This window comes from Cotesia typhae, unplaced genomic scaffold (genome assembly GCF_013202065.1).
Source record: "Cotesia typhae breed Kobodo isofemale line unplaced genomic scaffold, CoteBio_Ctyphae contig_11, whole genome shotgun sequence".
Lineage (NCBI taxonomy): Eukaryota > Metazoa > Arthropoda > Insecta > Hymenoptera > Braconidae > Cotesia > Cotesia typhae.
Genome location: NW_027423711.1, coordinates 5,978,777 through 5,997,500, shown reverse-complemented (window position 1 = coordinate 5,997,500; position 18,724 = coordinate 5,978,777). Strand labels below are relative to the sequence as shown.

At 29.0% G+C, this 18,724-nt stretch overlaps 2 protein-coding genes and 1 non-coding gene across 6 annotated transcripts; 1 reads left to right on the top strand and 2 right to left on the bottom strand.

Annotated features, from left to right (window-relative positions):
• Positions 1 to 292: 292 nt before the first annotated feature.
• On the bottom strand, positions 293 to 18,623 carry LOC141526835 (cholesterol transporter ABCA5). Of its 4 annotated transcripts, XM_074241985.1 has the most exons (12): positions 11,847 to 11,981; positions 8,700 to 8,817; positions 6,714 to 6,887; positions 6,087 to 6,268; positions 5,806 to 6,020; positions 5,179 to 5,652; positions 3,236 to 5,083; positions 2,893 to 3,160; positions 2,657 to 2,831; positions 1,246 to 2,592; positions 844 to 1,183; positions 293 to 781 (listed from the first exon to the last, which is right to left on the bottom strand). In XM_074241985.1, the coding sequence occupies exons 2-12, from the start codon at positions 8,790 to 8,792 to the stop codon at positions 678 to 680; spliced, it is 5,220 nt and encodes a 1,739-aa protein (XP_074098086.1). In that variant the 5' UTR covers positions 8,793 to 8,817; positions 11,847 to 11,981; the 3' UTR covers positions 293 to 677. The 4 variants fall into 4 exon arrangements, with proteins under 4 accessions (XP_074098086.1, XP_074098078.1, XP_074098069.1 ...); XM_074241977.1 differs by lacking the exon at positions 11,847 to 11,981 and adding an exon at positions 18,487 to 18,623 and having other exon boundaries at positions 5,179 to 6,020; XM_074241968.1 differs by having other exon boundaries at positions 5,179 to 6,020.
• On the top strand, positions 7,083 to 8,161 carry LOC141526894 (tubulin polyglutamylase complex subunit 2). The gene is made up of 2 exons (XM_074242032.1): positions 7,083 to 7,334; positions 7,406 to 8,161. The coding sequence occupies exons 1-2, from the start codon at positions 7,091 to 7,093 to the stop codon at positions 7,975 to 7,977; spliced, it is 816 nt and encodes a 271-aa protein (XP_074098133.1). The 5' UTR covers positions 7,083 to 7,090; the 3' UTR covers positions 7,978 to 8,161.
• Trnar-ucg (transfer RNA arginine (anticodon UCG)) lies at positions 17,989 to 18,061 on the bottom strand. Its single transcript has one exon. It is a non-coding gene; the product is annotated as a tRNA-Arg (tRNA).
• Positions 18,624 to 18,724: the final 101 nt, after the last annotated feature.

Below are 18,724 nucleotides of genomic sequence, written 5' to 3'. Positions count from 1 at the left end.
TTACATACGACACGTTCATCAAGACATATGAAATCACGAGCAGCTATTATTTTTTATTTTTTATTTTTTTATATTATTACTTTAAATATATAAAAAAGAAAGGAGTTGCAAACGGGAAATTGGGAAAATAAATTCACTCAGTCACCATCACACCTTGCACTTGATATTAATTTAAAAAATCCAGCTATTCGAATTGTCAATCATTGTTTTATCAATAGTCCATTCTCTATTGCTATTATGATTATTTAAATAAAAGAGAGCACTTATATTAAATAGTCTAAAGCTCGGAATGTTTTTTGTTTTTTTTTTTTTTTTTAATTTTTTTTTTACTACACTTTGATTTTTTTTTTTTTAATCTAATAAACCAAACGGATTTATTAAATACATAATTAATAGATAGAACACACTTCCTTCATGGTCCCTTACTCTCATAATTTCACTGTCATAATCTCTTATAGCTCACCACTTTTTTGTTAATTAGCATAATCAAAAACTTTACTCGAAAGTTTTGGACCTATAACTTTATTTTTGTTGTTGTTGTTGTTGTTAATGTTTAAAACTTACCCGTGGACTCGTTTTAAGATTTCTTTTAACTGGAATGGATTTATCTCTATTAGAGTTGTTTTTAATTAATATTACTGATAACAATAATTTATTTAAGTTAATTTTGGGGCTGGTCATTCTGTGCTATTCATTTCATCGTAGTGTGAAAATTTTAAAAATACTTGTTCTAAAGTTGTTTGACTAAAACTGTACTCCTCAATGTCCAATTCTAACTTGGCTGTAATAAATAATAATAATAATAATTGTAATTATTATTAATTTTTTTTATAAAAATAATACCTTTTTCTAATTGCATAAAACAATCAGCAAGTGATTGAACAGCGTGCTGAGGCACTGCAAACACCAGTCTGTCGGCGAAACTCTCCTCAAGAGTTGCATCAGGAAATAGACCGGCGACAAATTCTTTAAGCGCGCTGATACGATCACCGGAGGGCGTCGTTGGTGTACAATCACCGCCAAGTAATTTCATTTCTAATGTATAACCCGCACCGTATAAATTTTTCAAGTGTTGAGTTGACCCTATACACCTGAGTTCACCTTTAACCATAATACCAACCCGGGAACAAAGCGCATCGGCTTCTTCCATTGAGTGGGTGGTTAATATAGCACCTCTACCACCCTAAAAAAAATAAAAATTCAAGTTTATAAAATAAAATAAAATAAAATAAATAAAATTTATACCTGAAAACTAGCTAAAATAGTATCCCATAAAAATCTTTTGGATCTTGGATCCATTCCTGTACTAGGTTCATCCATAAGTACAACCTTTGGAGCTCCAACCATTGCCATTGCGTAACTTAATTTTCTTCTGGTACCACCTGAACACTCTTGTGTTTGTTTATCCGCGTGATCATAAATTTGAAGTCCAGATAAATATAAATCAACAATTCTATCAATATCACTCCATGGTACACCGCGCATAGCTGCATAACACTCCAAATGCTCTCTGACGGTAATATTTTTCCACTGAGCGTCATGTTGAGGGCAGTATCCCATTTGTCTGAAAGCATCTGTCAATTGTGAATTAATATTAAAACCGGCTATTTGAACTCGCCCACGTGTAGCAGCCTCTTCAGCAGTTATTATTTTCATAGTTGTAGTTTTTCCAGCTCCATTGTGACCTAAAAGTCCAAATACTTCACCCGGTTCAACTCCAAATGACAAATTACGTATAGATATTTTTTTAAGTGGCTTTGATACTTGCTCTTCACGTTTATTACAACAACCACATGATGTTGCTTCACGTTGACGGTATTCTTTACGTAAATTTTGAACCAATACCACAGGTGGCTCTTGAACAGATGATGAATTAACAACATTAAATATCCTTTGTCGTTCATTTTTAACATCACTATCTTCATGATCACCAACATCTGTATTTTCCATTATTTCTTCACCAATAGCTCCTCCATTACGTCCAAAATATTTAAATACATCGCTCATTTTACCACCTGTTTTTTTAATATCAAGAATCATTAATACAAAAAACCAAACAGGAATATGTAAAAGAGCCCCTACAGCCATTACTATTATTTCAGTAGTCAAATAATCAAACATCGTTAAATGATGACAGGCTGCATTTATTGAGCACATCAAATGTACACGATCCAAATAATATACTGATGCGTAAGGTAAATATGTTGCATTTAATAATGAAAATACAACATGAAGTGCAAATGCTGCTGTTCCACCAACATCCAACATATCTAATACCATTACCAAAATAAATGGAATTAATCCAAAAAATGTAACAATATTTGGTAGAAAACTTTGAGCCGAGTCCATTTTATCAAATATATAACTTAAACAGGTCGAAAATAATATTGATGATGGACAGTAAAGAAATATCAGACTACCAAGAGTCACCAGAGCTGGAATTTCTTGAAGGGATGGTACGTTAAATATAAATATTATTCCAAGTATACACAGACAAATTACAATCATCAGAGCTATTAGTACAATAAAGTAGCTCAAAAAATACATAAAGAAGGACAAGCCATTAACTCTTAGCTGATTTTTAGTTTTTATCTGTAAAATAAAAAATAAAAAATAAAAAAAAATTTCAATATATTTTTATAATTATTTAATTTACCTCACGGTCATATACCATATCAACTACTAGAGTTATTGGTACCAAAACTAAACTCATTCCAATGAATAAAGTTGAGCTTGCAATACCTATATTAAACTCTTGAGGTTGAGATGTCTGTTGGAATGGATGAGTTTTAATTTTAATTGGCGTTGGATTGTCTTTACCAGATAAATATCTGAAATTATTATAAATAATTAATCATTTATATCATGACAATAATAATTGATAATTATTACCTGTAGTATGAATTTGATAAAATATTCATAAAAATAGGTATTGAATGTTGCATAGTATCATTGTAAGTAAGGGTAAGATTTATTTGACGTCTGTTAAAATCATTTATATCGACAACAGCCATATGCGGTGCAATACCCAATAAATCTGTTAAATTACCATTATACTCATCTAAAAAAGGTACATGGTGTCTAATTTGATTTATCAGTGGTAATAAATCTCGATCCGTATGATTTGTGTAAAGTATTTTGGTAAGTTGTTTGTAAGTACCTGTAAAATAAAAAATAAAAATATAATGGAAAAAAAAAAAAAATTATTATTTTATATTTTATAATATTAACTTACTTGTATTTAATTCAAGTGAATCCATTTTAATACTGATTATTTGTATACTGTTTATATATAATCCCAATACAACTAGTGCTAATGGAGCAACAATTGTAAAATAAAGTAATTGAAGATTTCGAGTTAATCTGAGTACCCGTAATCTCAACATTGCATAGAGAGTTTGAAAAAAATTAGGCCGTATTTTAACAGGATCTAAACCAAGACCCAGTGGTGCTGCAGGTAGATTTGTTTTATCAGTATTATGATGATGATGATGATGATGATGATGATGATGATGATGATGATGATGTTGTTGTTGTTGTTGTTGTTGTTGTTGTTGTTGTTGTTGTTGTTGTTGTTGTTGTTGTTGTTGTTGTTGTTGTTGTTGTTGTTGTTGTTGTTGCTGCTGCTGCTGCTGCTGCTGTTGCTGCTGCTGCTGCTGTTGCTGATTATGATGATGATGATGATGAACAACTCCATCAACTGGCAATTCATTTGTACTTTTAAATTGACCATCACCTTGTTGTCCCACAGTAGCTCCCTCATTTTGTAAACTCTGATAAGATGTACTCTTGGATTGAAGTGACAGAGATCGACTGAGTGCACGATTACGCACCATCTTTTTAGAAAGATTGTCCATCGTACATTCGGTCTCTTCGTCTTTTTCAAGATGCAAAAATACCTCCTCCAGAGTAGTCATTGATACACCATAACTGCTTATACCTAATCGACCAGTTCTTGTTTTTATTTCATTTTCAATAGCCGTAAACAGTGGAGCAAAATTTTCAACAGAATTATGAGGAAGTATAAAACTTAATTCACGGCCATGTCGACGAGCTTTTTCAGCTTTAGCAACATGACTAGTTACAAGACGTGTTATAGCATTAACACGATTATTACCTTCCAATACTAGGGTTAAATGATAACCAATTCCAAATTTATTTTTTAAAAATAATGAGCTACCACAGCAACGTAATTTACCTTTACTTATAACAGCTTTACGATCAGCTAAAATATCAGCTTCATCCATAAAGTGAGTAGTAAGTAAAATAACTTTACCATGACGACGTGATTGAAGAAATGACCACATTTGTCGACGTGAATAAGGATCAACACCGGCTGTTGGTTCATCCAAAATAATTATTTTAGGATCACCTATAATAGCTATTCCAACAGATAATTTTCTTTTTTGTCCTCCACTTAAATATTTAGCAAAAGTATCAGCTTTTTCAGTTAAATCAATATCTTTAAGTGTTTTTTTAACTTCAAGTTCAATCATTGAATTAGGAATACCACGTACAGCAGCAAAAAATTCTAAATGTTCACGTGGAGTTAATAAATCAAATAATATATCATGTTGAGGACAAACTCCAGTCATACTCCGTATTATTTGCATATCATTTGAATCTCTAACGTCATATCCAAATATTAATGCTGTACCGGCAGTGGGAGCTGTTAAACCCGTAAGAATATTAAATAAAGTTGTTTTACCGGCTCCATTGTGACCGAGTATTGCAGTGATTTGTCCTTCATATATTGTTAAATTAATACCGTTAACGGCTTTAACTTCTGGTTTACGGCACTTTTGATAAGATTTATACAAATCAACAATACGTATTGCCTCACGGCCCTTCATCTCACGGACAACTGGCTCGACATCTCGGCTTGCTTCTTCTTCTGGTATAAATGAATTTGATTCACCGTTAGACGATGCTATTCGTTGAACTTTTTTTTTACACCAAAATCCAGGTGTAAAGCAAAACCAAGCCGGTCTTTTAGTTCCATATTCACTGGGAACAACTGAATCAAGATAATAAGCCAATAAACCATAAAGAACAATATCCAAAGTAATCATAATAAGACTTCCTGTAATATATTATTTAAAAAAAAAAAAAAAAAATCTATTAATATTAATAATAATAAAATTTATAATAAATTAAAAATTAAAAATTATTATTTACCTCCAAATGGTATACCTGGTCCTGCCCATAAATTATCAAAATTAACACCCTCGCCTTTTAAATCAAATACCAATGCTTTATCCATTGCAAGTGCAGCACACGCAGGACTTAATAAAGATACTACCCAAAATGATATTGATGTTGGATCATCAACAAATACTTGAATAAAGTACATAAAACTTAACATTGTTACTGCAAAATTACCCAAAACTCCGGCTGTTCGTGATTGATCAAAAAATGGTGTAATCATAAATGAAAACATAATAACAGAAAAACTGTAAAGTACAACTAGTAAAAATATTGGTAAAAAGTGGGTATGTTGAAACATTTGGAGTGTAAATATTAATATTACAGCAACAGCTGATAATATTAATACAAATATTGCATATATTAAAAACCATGACATCCAAAATATTGAATCCTTTAGACCCATTATCTTCATTCCCTCTTTTATTTTTTTCTCCTTTTCTCCGACTATTAAAATAAGAAGATATGTTATAAATTGAGAGAGGGCTAGTATCATGTACAATGGTATCACAACTCTGAAGGCTAACATCCAGTGGGCTGTATATGCCTCTTTAGGAAACATTTTAAATTTAATATCAGGTAATGTAACATCTGTATTACCAGTATCTATTCTGATTTTAGTAATATCCATCAGCATTTGAAGAGCCATAAAACCCGAATGAAAATAATTATTTATTGGGCATGATCCTCCCGTTTCTATTGAAAGTAAACCACCAACCCAGTGGCTTGTATCTTTACGACAAGTTACAGCTGAAGAATAAAATTCTTTTGGCGACGGAGTTGCATAAAATGACGGATTTGTTCTAATTTCATACCTGTAATAATATAATTTATTATGATTATTTTTAATTCTGCTAAATATTTTATAAAATACAACTCACAAGAGACTGTTGGTTATCGGTTGTGGATCCTCAAAGATAACAGCCAGAGGTACGCTGTGGGGTTCACGCCAATAGGCCGCCTGCAAATCCCCAGTCGTTTCAAATACCATGAAATTTAACGGCAGCTTACCCGGGTACTCCCACATTGATAACCACAAATTGTTCATTGCAGTCAGAAAATTCTACATAACATAAACAAAAAAAAAAAAATTTACAACAAAATGAATATGTGAGTTGTATGGACATTGTCATATTTTATAGAGAGCTTAAAAGTTTAATGACAAACTATATCTATATCGAGTTTTTAACAAGTTGAGCCATCAAAGCCGATCTATATGCTTATATAAAGGTATACATTATATATATATATATATATAGATCAATATTATGAAAAAAGAGTAGCTCTTCTTGATGTATAGGAGAGAAAAAAAAAAAAAAAAAAAAATAGCTAGTAAAAGCAGCGGTCGCATCAAAAGTACCAAGTACTGAATCTTTGCCCAAGAGGTGATTGAAAAACCTTCTGTAGTGTCTTTCTAAATCCCCCAAAAGCATTTGGTACTTTTTACAAAAAAATTCTTGAGTTGTGTGGTATTTATAATAATATTTAATAAAATAAATTAAACTTACAAGAGTTTCAGTGGAATTTGGAACAACGGCAATGGTATTGTTCTTGTAGCCATTCAAAAACTCAAATATATTGCCGTCTTGCCGTTGTGCAGACATTGCTGGATAATTTGGATTTGGTATCAACACTTTTAATACTATTAGATTACCCAAGATGTACAAAGGTAAAAATACTTCCTGTAATAAATAAACCTTTATTAATATATATATATATATATATATATATATATATATATATATATATATATATATATATATATTATATAATACAAGTTGTACAAATTGTAGAGTTTATATAGCCTTGGGCGTTGCTATGAAGATCAACAACAACAATAACAACAACAACAACGATATTTGGTTAGTAGCAGAGATTTATTAAAATGTCATTTTTTGTCGATATTGTAACAGAAGATTCATTTTACGAAAATCTAACACTCGGGGTTGTTAAATTACTTGAAGCAAGTCCATGTGTTAAAAATGTTAAAGTTGAAAGACGAAGTGCTTGCGAGAGAAGTGCCATTTCCAGTTGGGAACAAAGACACTGCTGTTTATTACCAGATGATTTAAAACGTTTTTACGCTTCAACTGATGGATTTTCACTCAATTGGAGCCTCGATATTGCTGGTAATTAATTAATTAAATAAAAATTCTTATAAAAATTAATTTAAAATAAAAAATTCTTATAATAACTATAGGTGAAGAGTTTCCTGTCGGAAGAATGACAATAAATGAATTTGTTGGATTGAAAAGATTTATCGGAAGCAAAGAGCAACACCAGCAGACTGAAATTGAATTAAAATCACAAGATGAAAGTGAGATCCCGTCATTGGGTGGCCAATGCAAACTCTTTGAAATAGATCAATGTGGTGGAATAGCTAAAATATTTTTGGTTTATCACATTAGACCAGATTGGGATGGAGAACCCGGTATTTGGCTCTATAACGATGACAATGCCGGTGGAAACTGGTATCATCTATCGGACACTTTTATCAAGTACTTTAGAATGATGTTGGTACACTTGGGATTACCTCTTTGGCAATACTGCGCGGCTGGACTCGATCTACCTACGTGGGTTGAACAAACCTACTATTTAGTTGGACCTCATTTATTACCCACCAGTAAAGAAAGAAAAGAAAAAGGAGAAAGAGAAAAACAAACCACTGAAACTATTTCTGCTACAATATTTAAAGATGCTCCTTATAATACTATTGATCCTTCTATTTTTAAAACTCGCGATAATAAACAAAGAAACTCTAGAAAAAAATAATTACAATTAAAATTTTTTTCATTATTATTTTTAAAAAATAAAATTTGACCCTTGGCCTAATTGGCACCAAAAATATTTAAGATATCTAACAAATTGGCATTGTGTAACGTATATCTTGGCACAATATCCTGGTGGCTGCAGCCATGGCCACTCATCGAATCTTTTTTTTTTTTTTTTTTTTCTTCCTTTTGCTTAACAAACTATCTTTAAATCTAATAAATTCCAGAATAATAACAATAAAATAAATCGATTACTCAATGGGAGATTGTTAATATATATATATATATATATATATATATATATATATATATATATATATATATATATATATATATATATATATATATATATATATATATATATATATATATATATATATATATATATATATATATATATATATACTAGCTAATAATCACGTGTGTGTCTTGCTAGATAATAAAACTTTTATGTAAGCTTAATAAAGACATGAGAGAAAGGATTTGTTGGTTTAAAGTTTAAACAGATCTGTTGACATAATATACGTATTGTTACGTCTACTTTACTTTTTAATACACACATTTTTATATTTTATTAACTTTCTATTCACTTTAATAGACTTAAAGCCTGATAAAAAACGAAATAATTCTTACTCAATTTATTTATTTAATAATTAAATTAAAATTTTATTAACAGTAATTATTATAAATAATAATAATAATACCATTAAGGTATTTACTTACGGCAATAGTCTTTCGTTTTTCCCGTTTCTTGAGCAGTAAATTCCTTCTGAGCATCGCTCGGAGTTGAGAAAAATACACCCCACAAGAGCCCATTCTGTTTATTTTCTTATCTCAATATCTGTAATAAGTTTAAAAATATAATGTTACTTAAAATAAAATTTAATTTTTCGAATTTGAAAACAATTTATAAAATAAAAATTACAAATAAAGGTAAAACGTAAACGAGGGGTTGTGACCCTAATAAAAAAAAAAAAAAAAAAAAAAAAATAAAATAAAATAAAATAAATGCATCAGGTAACCAATTTATACGGATTCGTCTACTAATTATTTAACTATACCATACAAATCTCCACTCGAATCACTTACACAATTAATCCCTATATAATAAAATATAAATCTACTTGACATTCTGTTATTATATTATATAAATCTCAACTTAATCAATTTGATATCATTTTGATTTTAAAATCGGTATTGTAAATTGTAATATTTATTAAACTAAGCACAATTAAACATTTATTTAGATCGATGATTAGTAACAACTTGACCCTCATTGTGACACGTCAGGGTCGTTGAAAAATACCATATGACAATCAATACTATGTTGTCGTTTATTGTCAACATTTGTCTCTTTTCTTTTTATCATTCTATTACAAGATTACCTTTTTAATTCACTAATAATAATAATAATAATAATAATAATAATAATAATAATAATAATAATAATAATAATAATAATAATAATAGTAACCGTTAGACTTTAAAGATGCATTTAAAAATCATTTGTTCAAGTCTCTCTCTCTCTCTCTCTCTCTCTCTCTCTCTCTCTCTCTCTCTCTCTCTCTCTCTCTCTCTCTCTCTCTCTCTCTCTCTCTCTCTCTCTCTCTCTCTCTCTCTCTCTCTCTCTCATTTTATTTCTTTTCAACCCTTTAAACTGCACTTGACTTGAATTGACGCGTTCTTAAATTTGCAGAGCAATTAACAAACCATTATTAATTGTTAAATACTAATAATCATTCTAATTGATTAATTGATATTATTATTATTATTATTATTATTATTATTATTATTATTATTATTATTATTATTATTATTGAAGAAATTGTTAAAATAAGTGTGGTAAAAATAAAATAATTAAACAAGTTTTTTTGTTGTTTTATAAATCGAATAAAAGGAAAATAGGGTGGCTGACCTGACCCTCTTTATCTCTATACTGTCAGCATATAGTTAATAAGTTTATAAATCCACTCTCCATAGTTTTACAACTAAATCATCGATTTTAGTTACATTTAGCAACAACTATTATTATTACTTTTCTTTGGTTGTTTATTGTTTTTTTTTTTTTTTTTTTTTTTGTTGAATATTAAATATGTTTAATTGATAAAATGAAACATAAATTTAATTGTCAAAGTGGTTGACTGATAATAAAATAATAAATAAAAAAAAAAGGATAGGAGGATACTTAAAAATTAAAAAGTACCTTATATTACAAGCAATAATAGAGGTTACATTTGGCTCATGTGCTGCAAGTCGAGTATCGACCGTCGAGCGTAGTCGAGCTTTGAGCGCTGAGCGTACTTTTCGCGCGCGTCCATCGCTACACCCCTTTAACCCCTCAAAACTCCTCAAGTAACCCACTCCCACTACCTTTAGATGACTATATTTTATAATAAAACCAGTTACAATACAAGTATTATAGACTATCTATACAGTTAAATCCAATAATTTAGCGTTTTATCATTTGTCAAACCCATAAACATAATGTATTATAAAATTTCTATTACCTAGCCGATACGTTTCACAGCTGGTTTACTGTCTTGATAAAACCACCAAAGATATATCTTTGGAACAGTCTGAATACTAACTATCATTTTTTTTCACTTTCATCTTAATCACGTTCCGCATACTTATGACCTTAAGATGATAGGACTACGTGACACGTTGCGCTTTTTTTTTTTATCTTCTCTATTCTTTTTCCTGTTTTTTTTTTTTTTTTTATTTTATTTCCCCTTTCAAGTATCAAATTTTAATTTAAAATGATAATCCCCATTAATTACAATTATCAAGTTTAAAAAATTTAATGAGCTGCATTATAATTGACAGTAAATAATTAAACTGTCTTCAAAGTTAACTGACTAATTTTTATTTTTATAATAATAATGAGATAAAATAAAATAAATATTGATATATTGATAAAAGGACTGTGGGTTAGAGTTGGTGCAATATTGATAGAAATAAAAAAAAAAAAAAAAAAATAAAGTAAAAGAGTATATGTGCATATAATAGATAGAGTTAAGTGAAATGATTGGACGCCAAGCTGTCTGGCCAAGCGAATGCTTTTACTACTTGATCGTTAAACTCCACGCGGGCCTATTTTTATTTTTCATTCTCCTTTGTAACATATAACCACTATAGCCACTACTGTAATTAATTCTCAATGAATCCACCTACTTACGGACAAATATATCACCTATAATCATATTTTTAGTCTCAAGATAACAATCTCGAGTGCTATTACTCATCATAATCATAATAATATTGTAATCTAATTAATCATTTTAAAGGATGGATAGAGTGGTATGTTGTGTTATTATTTTGGATCTTGATTCATAATAAGGATACAAGCTCTCACATTTCATATACCATATCCTATATCCTATATCTTATGTCGTACCGTTTAATATTTCACTTTGATACCCACTTTCATTGTTTGTAATTATTACTTTATTTATTATTTAACTTTTCTCTAATTTTATAGCAACAGCGAATATTAGCCAATTATTTGTTATTTTAATCTCATAAGCCATTTGAATTGTCTTTCATACGTTTATCTGTTATTAAATTTAAAAAAAAAAAAAAAAAAAAAAAAAAAAAAATATCAAATTATTTATTTTTTTTTTTTTTTTTATAGTTTTCGAATCTAGAATCGATTTTACGGGTTGCAGGCGGCAGCTGGGTGCTCACACAACAACTTTGGGGAATTTTCATCGTTAATTGGTAATGTGACCGATCAACCGACCGACCGAGCTGGAATTTGTCCAGGTGAGACATCAGACTCACTAGGTTTTACTATTAATTAATATCATTCTTTTTATAGTTGATTAATAATTTAAAACAATTATTAAAAAGATTTTTTATAAAACTCACATTTTTAACAGGATTCAAATTTTCCATTTAATTGTTATAAAAACGCAACCATTTTTCACAGACAAACTATCTAGTATTATTATTATCACTTTAAACTTCACTATTTTTTATTAAAAACAATAATGTACTATATAATTAATAAGTAATGATAATTATTGGTATTGTTATTATTACGATAGTTATTGATAAAATATTCCTGGGTCTCCATTATTACCACAAACTAAATCACAAAAAAAAACGAAAACTCAAAGAAGAAGAAGAAGAAGAAGAAGAAGAAGAAGTAATAATATATTAGGCAAGAGCCGTCTCATCATTGAGTCATCAGTCATCATTATTTCCAATCTGATATAATAATAATGATAAATAATTATTCACGTGGTGGAATCAACGACCTGGTACGGCACTGGAACTGCTGCAGGAAACGGCGCCATGTCCCGACTTATTTCAATTCTTTTCACAAAGGTTTCCGGTCCTTGATTATTAATTATTTTATTTTATTCATTTGAAATTAAATTAATTAAAAATTTTTTCAATCACACTCAATAAATATTGAATAAAATAAAAAAAAAAATAAATATTTATGTACTCAAGTTGTCACTTAATAACAATAACCAATAACTTTATTATATTATATTATTTTATTTTATAAAAATAATAAATTAACAGTTGAGGCTCTAAATGACACTAAAGTGAGAACAGGTGTCAGGATTAAGTCAGAGTGACAATTGGAGGGTCGAGAACGAGGTCACCCCCGTGAATCTATTATTTAAAGCTAATGCCGGTTTGTTCCGCTTACGTCGACCAGCGACGCCAGACTGTGGGCTGCTGGTAAGCGAGGGCTTTTGCTGTCGCGTCTGCGTCGTCGTCGTCGTCGTCGTCGTCGTCGTCGTCGTCGTAGTTGTAGTTGTAGTCATCGTCATCATCATCATCGTCGTCGTCGTCGTCGTCTTCGTGCATTATTTTACATATAGAACATAGATACAACCTACTACTTATATGACTTCAGAGTATACAATGTACATATATTTATAACTACAACATAACGTGTTAGTACCAGCTACAGAACATGAAAAAAATAAAAAAAAAAAAAAAAAAAAAAAAAAAGGATACACCCAACTCTGTGGACTACAACTATTTATATAGAATTCACCTACATAGAACGTTGACGAAAATGTCAAAATTTATCAAAAAATAAAAGATATTAATTTCAAAGAATCAATTGGAATAAAAAGAAATGAGTAATTTATTTTTTATTTGATTATTAAAAAAAAAAATGTGACTACTTGAAAGAAGAATGATAGAGTAGAATAGCCTCATGCTCAATTTCCACCGATTTTCCTGAAACTCGACGATAAAATGGTCTTCATAACGGATCATTTAACTTAAGCTATCACAAAATTTCTCTGTTGTTGATCGTGTAATAGCGAACAATAATCACTCGATAATTATTTTTATAACTTGAAAAGAAAAAATAAATGTTAGATTAATAAAATAAATAAATAGTTAAGCACGTAATAATTTTAATCACGTATACCGGAATATGTCATTCTCAGTGATTCTCTTCTATCTGTGGCACGTGGTTTAGTTTACCATACCTTATACACATATATTACACATATATCTTATATAAAATATATTTAACTAAACGTATAATAAGTATGCAAAGCATTATCTATATGAGACTTTTTGGTCTAGGCTCTTTACTCTACACACTGCATGGGATCATTAATATTATGCTTCTACGATTATTAACGAGTTTAAATGTTGTTTATTAAATTATTCACAGTAATAATAATAATAATCTTAAATATATTTCACATGTGTCATTACCATTTCATTAATCATTTAATTATTAATACCAATTGTTAACAGGCAACATGCGTAACAATAATTATTATTCAAGGGCATTTAATTAATATTTGCTGAGAAACTCGACACTAACTTTATCTTTTTAATTAAATTCCAAGCAATGTAGCACAATAGTTGATAATTTATCATATTACCATAAGAATATCTTAAAAATATTTCAATTTTTTCTGAACTCTGCCCAAAAAATAGATATACACAACTTTTACTGTATTTAGATTTAAAAAATATGGGTATCAAATCATGACGGCATAGAATAGATTTATCCATAAAGAGAGATCGTTAAGGTTGTACATGCTATAATGCGGTTATTCATTTAACCCAGCACACTCGATACTTTGAACTATGTATACATACAATAAATCTAGACCAACGACGAGTTTTGATCCTTGATATTTGTTGTTGTGAATATTGTATGTATACTTATACATACCAAAAGAGCAATAAACTTGCCCCCTATTATTTATGTAAGACTTTTATAATGAATTAACAGTTTAAAAACACATTTTGTTACACTTAAAAAATTTTTAATTAAAAGTTAATAACTTTTATATTGTATGGTAAAGGTTTTTTTTTTTTTTTTTTTTTTTTTTTAACTATATATGTCAATCAATTTGGTATTAAAAAAAAAAAAAAAAAAAAAAACAATAGGTCACTTCGAATGACACGGATGATGAGGGAAAAGGAAAAGATAAAAATGTGTGCAGAGGAAAATTGATAGCGTGACGTCATGAGAATGCTGAGCATCGAGCTGGAAATTTTGCTCTATTGTAGATTAATATATGTATAAAGGGCTTGTTACCAATATATATTATGCATTATATCTAACTAACAACACGTGGCGCTCTATATGACGTCATACTGCAGAAAAGCAAAAATAATTTTATATCAATGAGATATTTCACTTTAAATGATTCTAATGTTGATAAAAAAAAAAAAAAAAAAAATTAACGAATTAAATAGTTTATTGTGATATATGTATAATTATAATATTAATAATATATTCCTATAAAAGTATATCTTGCACTGTAAGCGCAAGATATCAAGATTCATAAGATTCTAAAATTAAAGAGCTCCGACGAAAATAATCTCTGGGAATCGCGAAATATGCTAAAGCTCAATACCAACTACATTTTTTTAATGAGTTTAAGCAATTACTGTCGATTTAGTCGCTTAAATTTAAAGATATATAAATATTTTTATTATTCAAGAGTATTAAAAATTGTTGTGAAAAAGTAAAAAGGATTAAATTTGTAAATAGACGTTAAATGAAAATCCAATAACACTGTCAACACTTTCAACAAGCATAAAGTATAAATGGAGAGAAAAAAACATAATAACAAAAAGACTCGCCCAAAATCCTTGACGTATCTTACGATTCTTGTGTTGATATAATAGATAATGAATAAACTTTTTTCTGAGGATTTTGTTACGGTATATCACGCGAATTTAATGTATATTTGGAGGGTGTGTTCGACCCAAAGAGCAAGTGGTCAGATCAGTACACACCCATTCAAAAATAGAATTTAAAAATAAAACATATAGGATAGTAAAAAAATTCAATGTTGTTTTCACATGAATAAATGTCGCAGAAAAATTATTAAAATGACCTTGGTGTGTGGTGACATATCAATAGTAATTCGTGTGTCCTAATATCAATAATGTTTAAATATACAAATATTGATTTCACGTTACTAATGACCTCGGTTTTTCTCAATAGGCACCAAGTGCTGCTAATATATATATATATATTTTGATATGTATTAAATTTAAAATCCAAAATTGAAAAATTAATTTCATTGACAGTCCCGTTATTATTTAAACATATTATAATTAGATGCTATTATAAATGTGGTCCTGGTTAAAAATTTATAAATAAACGACAACAAAAAGATAAAAAAGAAAAAAAAACGAAAATTTGCAGAAAGTTTAAACCGAAGAAAGTTAATAAAAATAAAAATAAAAATTTTCTGTATATAGTATACTACAAAGGAAAGAGGGCGCGAATTTTATGACAATAGACACAAGAGGAGTGTAGGAGTATATAGGAGTATTTATATTATCTAATAGGAATAAGTGTCATTTAGCGTACCGAAAGCTGTACTGTGTCGTTGACAACATAGTGTATCAATAGAACAGTGATAAGTTAGTTGAGATGTATAATACATTCATAGATCAGGTAGAGGTGATGTAATGGTATTAACATCAGACAGTACAATCTCCTCATCCACATATATTTAATATTATAATATACTAATCTTTCGGTTTATTATTTTATGAAATTACAATGTGAAAACAATTAAGTGATGTAGTAATTACTATCCATGTAATAGTAATAATTATAGTAGTACCGTTTATTGAAATTGAAAGGGAACAAAATACCCGGAAATTGAGTTTTACCAATTGAATTACTAATTAAAATGATTCCTCTTTAATTTCCTGTTCTATAAGCCTTATTATATACCGGTATCAAATAGATTTATTGTTAAATTTAAATGCCTAAAACTACTTTAAAATAAGTTAAAATTAAATTAAAATTAAACCGTTGTTATTATTGTTATAAGTTATAATAAAAACAGTCTGTTGACACATGACATACTTATTGATTGAATTTAACCAACTTAAATTTATGATATAAATCAAGACACAGTTTGATGTGACAGTATACTGATTAACTGCTATATAGTTTATATACCGCAACCCACCAGGCTCTGACGTACTTTCAGTGGCTCTCATTCCCCCCCCCCATTAATAATTTTATTGGATTAATTAATTGATTAATTATTTTCATATATACTAAAACTATTCAGGCTCTTTAGGCTTTATGCATTAGTGATAATCTGATAACATATTTATGAAGAAACTGAAAAATTTATTAGTTTGCTGGTGATGTGACTTATTTAAATAAAATATTTCTTACAGTTGATGTCAGTAGAGTGGAATATGGAATAAAACGCGAAATGAATTTTAAACAGTGGGATTACCGTGAAACCGCTTATAAAAACTATCAATTTGATTGGTACTTGGTGGCCTTCAATAGATCAGTTGTCTTGGTAGAGCGGTGGACTGTATAGTAGTTGTATATATATATATATATATATATATATATATATATATATATATATATATATATTTTTTTTTTTTTTTATTTCGATAAAATTTTTGACGTATATTTAAAAATGTTTCGTATGTTTAATTAGATTTAAAATTTGTGTCTGTCATTGATATTTATATAAATAATTGATATGGTTTGAGGATGCGTAAAGGGTGATTTATGACACTTAACTGTCTTGAGTATTGTGATGCGTGTGGCGCCAAAGGGGGCTAGCAAGTCTTTTGATTTATTCATATTCTGTATTACGGCCAGTCCAAGTTCAAAGTATCCAATGCAAGGTATAGTATTACGTTAGAAAGTAAACCGCAAACCACGTGCGTGTTATTCTAAACTGTTCTCAGTATACTGTAGATATTATTTAAAAAAAGGAAAAAAAGAAGGGTGCAGTGGTCGTATACTCTAAGAGGGGATGATGATGTTATAAGCATCGAATAAATTAAAGCTGTTGCTAGCTGCATTATCGACTTACCCTGCGAGTTGCGAATTGCGTGGTTGCGGGGTTGCGGGGTTGCTGCGGGTATCAATGTTATTATATACGTTGTAAGTTGTAACAAGTTGTATCCATCAATTCAATGTCTACATACGTATTGTTAAATATTTTTTTAAATATATATATATATATATATATATATATATATATATATATATATATATATATATATATATATATATATATATATATATATATGTATAGAGTAAGAACATCTACTCTCGACATTGTTCACTATGTTAAATGAACGTTTAGTTTTGTTCGTATATGCAATACTAAAGTTGTTTATATGCACTGCAAATAAACTACTAGGGGAATAACATAAAAAATTTCACCTCAATTGTCCGAATAAAGGGAATACAGTCCAGGTGGAACAAATTGCGAAAATTATATACCAGGGCTTTTTATTCTCAGAATAACTTTTTTTTAGTCATTCTTAATAGAAAATAGAAAATTTTCCAATGCTTTATGGTGAAAATAAATAAAATGATACTCTATTTTATCTTATAGATGTTATATCACTCCAAAGTTAGTTACGAAACAATCAAAGATAATTAATTATTTACTTTTGTTGTCGTGATTGTAATTAATTCAAAATAAAAAAAGTCAATTTGAATTTTTAAAAATAGTTCCTGATCTAAAAATAAAAATAAAATATAAAAAACAAAGTTCGACCGTGACAGGACTCGAACCTGCAATCTTCGGATCCGAAGTCCGACGCCTTATCCATTAGGCCACACGGTCATGTGCAAGAGCTTAAGCTATCAGCTCCTTCATAACTTGCAATTGGATTTTGACATGATATTTAACTATAATCATTTGCAAATTTTACATATTTTTTTTTTTTTACTTTCTATTATTACGAACAACTCTGATGAAAATTAATTTAAAAATAAAATATATTACTCATAGATAAAAATATCAAATTATCATATGGTAAAACAGAACTTTGTTTTACCACGTACGTAGAAAAATATTATTAAACGACTAAATTAGACTATTTAATTAAAATTGATGAATGAATTTAATAAATAAAATATATATGTATTAACAATCAATGTAATGATTTAAAATAATAGTAACCTTGAGCGATGAGGAGAAAACAAAAAGAAAGACTTTCACCATGCGAGTGTTGAGATAAAAATTAAAAATAGGTGAATGAGTATTACCTTGTTGGTATAGATGATTAACAATGTTAAGTATCCAGAAATAAACAGTGCACTGGAGAAATCACCACAATGACAAATAATGCGGCATTATTGGACAGTAAACAAACCCTCTTGATTATTTTATTCTCAAACGTCTTTAACTCACTCTGCAAATTATTATTAGAACTGGAACCTGAGCAACCCTCTCACAGATGGCACCATCGTCCAGTCTGCTTTCAACAATCGATAGTTGTCTGGA